General features: G+C 55.7%; 1 protein-coding gene across 1 annotated transcript; it reads right to left on the bottom strand.

Annotated features, from left to right (window-relative positions):
* Nucleotides 1-4,865: 4,865 nt before the first annotated feature.
* Nucleotides 4,866-6,270, bottom strand: TNP2 (transition protein 2). The gene is made up of 2 exons (XM_002922644.3): nucleotides 5,845-6,270; nucleotides 4,866-4,922 (listed from the first exon to the last, which is right to left on the bottom strand). Exons 1-2 carry the CDS (start codon nucleotides 6,221-6,223, stop codon nucleotides 4,906-4,908), a joined length of 396 nt encoding a protein of 131 aa, XP_002922690.1. The 5' UTR covers nucleotides 6,224-6,270; the 3' UTR covers nucleotides 4,866-4,905.
* Between the last annotated feature and the right edge of the window lie 1,958 nt (nucleotides 6,271-8,228).

Here is an 8,228-nt window from a genome sequence, read left to right as displayed (position 1 = left end):
GCCTGGGAAGCCCGGGGTCTGCTGGCGCAGAAGAGGTCCCAAGCCGGCAGGACCCTGAGCAGGCTCTGGGAGGAGGTGACCCTCGGCCCTGGGTCTTAAAGAACGAGTGGGTCTTGCCGAGGGGCAAGAAGGGAGTGTGCTCCTGGCCGAGCACAGCACAGGTGAAGGCCCGGAGCCGCACGTTTGAGGGCCCCCACGGCAGGTGGCAGGAGATGAGGCTAAGGTGAGGGAACGGTTTAGAGGCAGTGGCTGGGCAGGGGGAAGGCCATGCGCTGGCCTTGGGTTTCCCTGCCCCTCAGTGATGAGTCCCTCTGGGGAGCGCCTTCTGGGCCACCTTGTCTAGACGGGCAAGCCCAGACTGCTCTGTAGTCACCGAGGTGATAAACAACATTCCTCTCACGGTCTCTTCAGAGTCAGCAAAACTTTGCTAAGCACCTACTGGATACTTCACGGACGCTCATTCCTTTTTCTTCTCCTTAATTTATTTTTCATTTCCTCATATGAAATTAAAATTAAAGCACTTCCGCTGCCCACATGTAATGGCAGGCACCACCTCTGTGTTTCCAGATCTTCTCCCATGTCGTCACACGGCTCCCTTTGCCCCCATAGAAATACGGTGTTGCTCTGTATAGACTCTTTTCCTCTGCAAATGATACATCTTTCTCCATCTTGCTCTTTTCACTGCTGGTGATCTGGCTAAAGCGATCAACCCCATTGTTTTAAAAAAAACTTCAAGCTCTTGTCATGGGGCCCGACACCTGCAGCAGCTTTCTCACGGCGAGCGGCCCCGGAGCTGAGGGCTCGACAGCTGAGCCCTGACCCTCGATGGCTCTGGCCTACTGGAGGTATTCCTCACCAACCTCTGTGTGTTCGCACAGCCAACCCCTGTGGATGGACACATGGGTTGTTTTCCCGTTTTTGGCTCTTGGTACCTGCGTGTGAGAAACACTTTGCATACTTTTTTTTTTTTTTAAAGAGAAAGAGAATGCATGCATGAGTGAGGGGGCACAGGGAGGCCGAGGGACAGGGAGATAGGGAATCCCAAGCAAGTGCCACACTCAGCTTGGAATCTGACACGGGGCTCGAACCCACAACCCCGAGATCATGACCTGAGCGGAATTGCACTTAACAGGTGGAGTCAGCCACACGCCCCAACGCACTGCACGCTTTAAATGTTACTAGATACCCGATCGCTCGCCAACGTGCCCGAGCACGATTACCCCCTCAGCAGCTGCATCGACCGTATGGGCTCCCCTGCACCCTCGCCGGTGCTTGCCATAACCTACCATTTTCCATTTATGTCCGTGCGGTGGGTACACAGCTGGCCTCTCCCTGTTGCTCTAACGCCGGCTCATTCTTCGATCGAGTGGCCAAATGTTCGCCGAGCTCCTCCTATGTACCAGGCACCCTGCTAAGTGCTGGGGATAGAGCAATCCAGATCAGGGGGCCCCTTGGACCTCTTCACAGAGCATGAGATGCAAATAAGGCTTGGAGAGGTCGAGAGACAGGTCTGGGGTCGTCCAGTGAGCGAGGGAGTGAGGGAGCTGGGAATGAAATCTGGGTGTTTAGGGCTGAAGAGTGGGAGCTGTTTTTCCTCCCGAATTGTCCCTCAGATGGGCGTCTCAGCCAGGGATCTGCAGCCTCTCCGGATCTTCATCCACCCCCCCCAGGACCGCCGGGTCCCGAGTGACCACGAGGGCCCGTGGGAATGGCAGCTCCCCAGGCAGTCGGGCAGGCGGTCCCACCACAGGCGAGGCTGTGTCCCACTGTTTCTCGGCCCCGCCCCTCCCCCGCAGATATCCCACCCAAATGACTCTCTCTCCCCCCCGGAAGGAGAGGCAGGTTTCTTTCAGAATCTATGGGGCTTGTCGGTGGCTGCATTTAGCATCTGTTTCTGTTTCCTGAATTTGGGTTTCCAGCAGACTTGCCCCCAAACTATTGCCTCCCCACACGAAACCAAACAAGTGAAAGATTGAATGTGTGGTTTAATGTTTTTCCTCTTGTCCTCGGGTGACTGAGTACGAGAGGGGGTTGTGTGCCTGTGAGCACCTGCTGGCGTGTTTCAATGTGGGAGGGGAGGCATGTGAGAGCCCGCCTGTGTGTAGGGGGGCGTGTGTGTGTGTGTACGTGTGTGTGTTTAGGAGTCCACACGTAAACCTAGCTCTCTGTGTCTGAGTGGGCTTGAATGGCGATTTCTTTGTCTAGGTGACTGGTGGTTATCTGTGTGTGTTTGTGTACCTTTTTCCTGAGTGTTGGTGTCTGGGAGCTGTGAGGTTAAGGATGGGTCCCTGCAACCCAGCCTGTCTGCTTCCCAGCTGACTTCCTTTGTTACAGAGATCCTATCTCCACAGTAGAAGACCTCCTGCCTTCAGTGATCATATTATCGAAGGACACTGTCCAGGGAATAGGGAGGTCCTTTGATGAGTAGGGCTCGAAGTCCCTGACCTTCTCTTCTGACCCTTTGTCTCCACCTGCTCCCTTAAAATGTGCTCCCCAGAAGGACTTCCCAGATGCTTTTGCCCTGAGGTGTCAGTGACTACCATGGCATAATCTGGCCTTACTATTTACTTATTTATTATTTTTTATAAGTAGGCTCCACGCTGGGCACGGAGCCTACAGGGGGCTTGAACTCACGACCCTGAGATCGAGCTGAAATTAGGAGTCGGAGGCTTAATCAACTGAGCCACTCAGGTGCCCCTCGGCCTTACATTTTTACTAGGAAACCGGGTGGTTTTGGGCAAAGCATGAATGCCTGATCTCAGACCTGCCCTCTAGCTGACCTTACCAAACTAGTTCACCTCTGAGTCTCAGCTTCTTCGTCTGTAAAGTGGGAGCAGTGATGCCTCCTGCCTTAGGTGTGTGGATTCAGTGGAAACATTTATGTGAAAGCATCTGGCGCCTCGTAGGTGCCCAGAATGTGGTAATTTCCCCAGCCTGCTTGGGCCCTTCCCCACATCCTCTCATGGGTGCATGGCGCCCACCTGGAGCGTTTCCCTGCTGCGAGGGGAGGAGAGGGCCCCAGGAGGCGCGGACCGTGTACCAGGCCCTGTGCTGGATGCTCACGTGTGCGTATCATCTCAGGGAATCCCCCTGCAGCGACACCTTGGGAGATGAGAGAGGCGCGCAGAGAGGGAAGATGCCTCGTTCAGGTCGCGCAGCAGAGCTCTAGTAGGAGACCCTGCACTTCCTGCTACCACTTGGGGCACTCGCATCGGAGCTCGGATCCGACCCTGTGATTGACGACCACCAGGATATTAGTTTCAGGTCAATACATATGTGATGAAAGGACCCCCTTCCCCTGAGGCTCCCTGTCTAGTCCCTTTCCCTCCACTGCAGACACCCCCATCCTTTCCACACCCGCCCACCTCCCCGTGCTCCACCTGCTCCATTAGCCCAAATGCCAAATGAGCCACAGAAGGGAGTACCGAGCATCCATGTGCCCGGTGCGGTGCTAGGTTACCCCGTTAGGCATGAGCGGGGTCTCGAGGGATTTGAATCCCCCTAGCTGGGAACTTGGGTCTGACCCCAAGAGGCTTCGGGGTTGGAAGGTGATTTTCATGGGGCCTTAACCATTCCCGCCATCTGGTATTTGATGCCGTACTGATTGTACAGGGCCTGCTACGTGTAGAGTGCCCGGCCTTCATGCCACTTCACACCTGCCACCTCTTTGAGCCCTCCCCGCCGTCCAGCAAGAGCACCAATTTTACAGATGAGAAGACTGAAATGTTCCCTTGATTTCAGTGCTCCAATCCAGGCCACCGTGCCCTCTCTGCTGGCCCCACCCTGCCAACGGCTCTTCCTCGTGTCCCTTCTGCTCCTTATAATTCAGTCTCCACACAGCAGCTAACACCATCTCTAAAAGCACACAGAACCCTGTCACTTGCCCCATTGTAAGACCCTCCTGTGACTTAATCACACCAAATATAATGGCGGAGCTCCCTGTGCAAATCCCTGCCTGGCCCGGCCCCCACCTGGCACTCCCCCACCTCCTGTCCCACCACCTGCATATCCTGTGCGGGGAACGCCTGAAGCTCTTCCCCTCCTCGGAGCCTTTGCACATGCTCTTGCTTTGGTCCGGAATGCTCTAACTAGGTGCACAGTTGCTCTGCATTATGGCCTTTCTCCCTTGATACAGCTGTTGAGTAGCAGATCTTGGGTTTCCATGTCTGTGTGTCCTTCTCTGGACCGGGCCTTGTGTGCCCTTGGTGTTCCCAGCGCCTAGCACAGTGCCAGAACGTACTTGGTCCCTCAGTAAAAGTGTGTTGGAACAAGGGAGGTTCAGAGAGGTTGATCAGCAGCCTCGCGTCACAGCAGGGAAACAGGAGCCAGGATTCAAACTCAAACTCAGGGTGGTCTGGACTTCGCAGTGCACATTCCTAACCCTCCTCCCACCTGTCTACTGCCTGTGGGTCCCATGAACAGGGTGGGGGCCTGTGGGCATCCCGTGTGTGTGTGTGTCTGTGCGTGCACTCGTGTGTGCCAAGGTGGGAGTGTAGAGGGCAAAGGAGGGCTCTCCCCCAGCGAGGGCTGCCCATCTGCTTCGAAGGCTCCTTGGGAGTCTCCAGCCCGCCTTCGTTTCTGCTCCTGGGCTGGCATTGGCTCTGGACACTCTGACAAGGTCCCGTCATGAGCCACACCCCTGCTCCTTATACAGCCTCTTCCCTGCTTCCACCTTCCATGCCAGGCCCCCAAACACTACTAGGCCCCCAAACACGTGAGCCCTTTAGTGAAATCAAAATGCCCATGCAAGGTATAGTCATCCAGTGTACAAGCTTTAATCAATGTTGCATAGAAATCACTGTAGTAACATGTTCCTGCAAAAAGGTGGACTTCCTTCTCGTATTCCACGCGAGATGGCGTTTATTTGGGTGAAACCAACACAGGAACAAGCCGTGGGGTGCCGTCTCAGTTGTATTTCCACCCTGAGGGATGGGAATGGGAAAGGGTCCTTTAATAGTGGAATGCCTCACGCACATACTTCCTTTGGGTTCTGGACTGCTCATTTGTAACTAAATATGGGGCATGTGGCTAGAGCTTAGACTGTCAAGATCAAAAGGATCCTCTGTGAATCCATCAATTTGTCCCACTTATCGCCCATCCATCCATGAATTCACGTAGTCCATCCATTTATCCAACAGGACTTCATTATTAAACTCTATCCAGGCTGCCCATTCAGTCTGTCCACACATCTAGGCTTCCATCCATTGGTGCATTCACCCACCCAGTTAACCATCGGTCAGCTCATCTCCCCATTAATCCATCCACTCTTCTGATCATCCACCCACCTAGCCAGTCATTGTTTAACCAACTCGGCCACCCTCCCATCAACACTCCTACCTTCAGCTGTCCAACTATGTCCAGCCAATTCAGCTTCTTACCATATCCAACCAATCTGATCACAGCCATTGGTTCAACCGACTAGTTTGTTACCCTGCGAGAGCATCAATCCGATTTACCCTACCATGCAACATCCATTTCGCTTTCCAGTCATTCCACTAATATGTTTCCTCCCTCCCTCCCTCAAGCAAACTCCTAACCCTTCTGTCACCCATCCCTCTGCCAATCAACCTTAACAAATGACTTGCCCATCTAGCCTCTCGTCCCCCCATCCATGCTTCCATCTAGCTAATCTGCCATCTGTCCATCCTCCCAGTTTATTTCAAGACATAGTCCATCAGTGCATCACCCGTACAACTGCCAAGAGTCTCTCCTCCCTCATCGCCCTCGCCTGTGCTTTCTCCGTGCTCATGCAGGCTTCGCCTTGCTACCCCTACAGTCTGGTTGGGCTGTTCCCCATCGCTTGGGGGCAGCCCTGTGGCCCTTCCCTGCCTGCTTGAAAGATACCTGAGCTCCGCCTCTTTGTTTTATATGCCCGTTGGCTCCTCTTGGCCACCTTCCTCTTGTTCACCTTTCCTTCCAAACTCTTTCTGTTCTTGGGGTACCTGCAGGAATGGGCGGTGGGCCGCAGGGGACAGTGGTGGGAGTGCATGCTGTGCTTTCGGTGCCTCGGTGGCGGGCTGGGGTGCGGACTCTGGCTCTGGTGGCCAGTCAGGCTCTGGCTGGAGCTCCGGCTCCGGCTGCAGCTCTGGCTCCGGGCACAGCTCTGGCTGCAAGTTTGGCAGTGGGAGCTGCAGGTGCACGGGCTACAGGTGTGGCTTTGGGGCCGAGGGTTGCTGTGGGGCTGGGTGTGGGTGTTGGGAAGGCTCTGTGTCTTGGTGTCCATGGGAGGCCACGCTTGGAGGAGCAGAGGCCACCTCCTCCCCCTCTTCCAGCACACCCAGCTTGACAGCAGTCCCGCGGCCCCTGGTTATATAGTAGGGGCTGATTGTGATGGCACAGGCCACAGAGGTGTGACAGACTGGCCAGGCTGGGACAAAGCCCCGACCCTTACCCTCACCCCAGGGCGGGGCTGCTTGCAGGGGCACTTTGGGGCAGTCCCATCTGCTGGTTAAAAGTGAGGACCTTGGGTCAGATGCAGCTGGGCCCACGTCCCAGATCTGCTTCCTTGCCTCTGGTCGCTCACCTGGGCATTTGCCTCTCCATGTCCCGGTTCCCCTGTCTTTGTAGAACGGGGACAAAAGGAACGCCTGCCTCCTGGGACGTTGGATGATTTAAAAGAGAGAAGCGACGTCCAGTGGGTTGGCTCAGGGCCAGCCCCCAGAAAGAGCTCAGTACCCTTTGTCTAAGCATCCCCAGTGCGTCTCCTTATTCCCCCCACACGGCGTGGAAGCTAGGAGCACCTCTCTGACCCCAGTGCAGCGGGCTGGCCGGGTGGCGGGCTGATCAGGTGCACGGCTAGTGCGCAGCCAGGCGGGTGGGCGGGCGGGCCTTGAGTGGGTTGGATGAGTCAACCGCAGACTGATGGGTGGTCCTGGGATCGGCCTGGTGAGCTCGCCTCCCCAGCAAGATTTAAAGCTAGGGGATTTAGAGCGGGGTCAAACCCCAGTTTGCACTGATGCCCAATCTTGGGTAGAGTCTTTTGGTTTTCAAGGCTCGGTTTCCTTACCCAACAAAGGGACGGCTTTCCTTCCTTCGTGGTTTTCTTCAGAGCCTGAGGTGCCTGATGCGCCCCAGGACACCCCTGCGAACCTGCCTTTCTCCTGATTCCCACCTGCCCACCCTGCTCCCCTCCTTGCTGGTGGAACCCTGCCATACAGTTGGAATCATCCCGGCCCCGCTCAGACCTCCCAGCTCCCGGAGCAGAAAGCCCACACCTGCGTTTGCGCATGGCCCCATCGGAGCTGTCCCGGTGCTCCGTCCACAGCCGCCCACCTCTCCCCACTCCTCCGCCGAAACCCTTGCAAGGGCTTAGCTCTTGGCCACTCAGCCTGTACCTCCCACTCCTCCCCTGCCATGGAACTCCCTCTCCCCTCCCCCCAGCCAGCCTCTACTGCTCTCATTGACTGAGCACTTCCTGTGTGGCTGGCCTCTGGGCCCCACCCTGTCTAGGCAGCTCTGCCCTCAACCTCCCAGTGGCCCTGTGTGGTGGGCTGAATGGTGGCCCCCCCAAAGATACATCCATGTCCTAAGCCCTGGACACACTAAGATATTTGGAGAAAGGATCTTTGCAGATGTAAGTAAGGATCTTGAGAGCATCCTGGATTATCCAGGTGGGACGCAAATCCAGTGACAAGTGTCCTTACGAGAGACAAGACACGGGAAGAAAGACCACATGGGGACAGAGGCAAAGATTAGAGTGACGTGGCCATAAGCCAAGGAAGGCCTGGGGCCACTGTCAGCTGGACAAGGCAGGAAGGATGCTCCGCTAGGACCTCCAGAGGGAGTGGAGCCCTGCTGATGCCTTGATTTCACATTTCTGGCCTCCAGACTGTGACAGACTACATTTCTGTTTAAGCTACCAAAATTGTAATCATTTGTTCTAGCAGCCCTAAGAAATGAATGCACCCTGGGAAGTAGGTGTGATTACTAGATTTTACAAAGGGGAAACAGGCTCAGAGAGGGTGAGTGAATCCCACAACTAATGGCAGAGCCAGGAATCAAATCCAGGTCTGGCCCCTTTTAATCCCGCCTTTCGGTCACAAAGGGACCTGTGGGGATTACGGAAGGCGCCGGTGGCTCTGTTCTATGGCTCGGCCTTGTGTGGGCTCAGTGGGGCTGGTTGGGGGCTTGGTGCTGGACCACTCTGTGAAGACCCTTTCTGGGTCTCTGGACCATCTCCCCCACCCTCCCCATTCTCCCTCCCCCATCCCTCCCACCTTCTCCCCCCC

The sequence above is a fragment of the Ailuropoda melanoleuca genome, chromosome 10, assembly GCF_002007445.2.
Source record: "Ailuropoda melanoleuca isolate Jingjing chromosome 10, ASM200744v2, whole genome shotgun sequence".
NCBI classification, from domain to species: Eukaryota; Metazoa; Chordata; class Mammalia; order Carnivora; family Ursidae; genus Ailuropoda; species Ailuropoda melanoleuca.
This window is presented reverse-complemented; position numbering and strand designations above follow the sequence as displayed.

Excerpts from the sequence above, each read along its gene's own strand:
- TNP2 (XM_002922644.3), bottom strand. The coding sequence starts at position 6,223 with ATGGACACCAAGACACAGAGCCTTCCCAACACCCACACCCAGCCCCAC.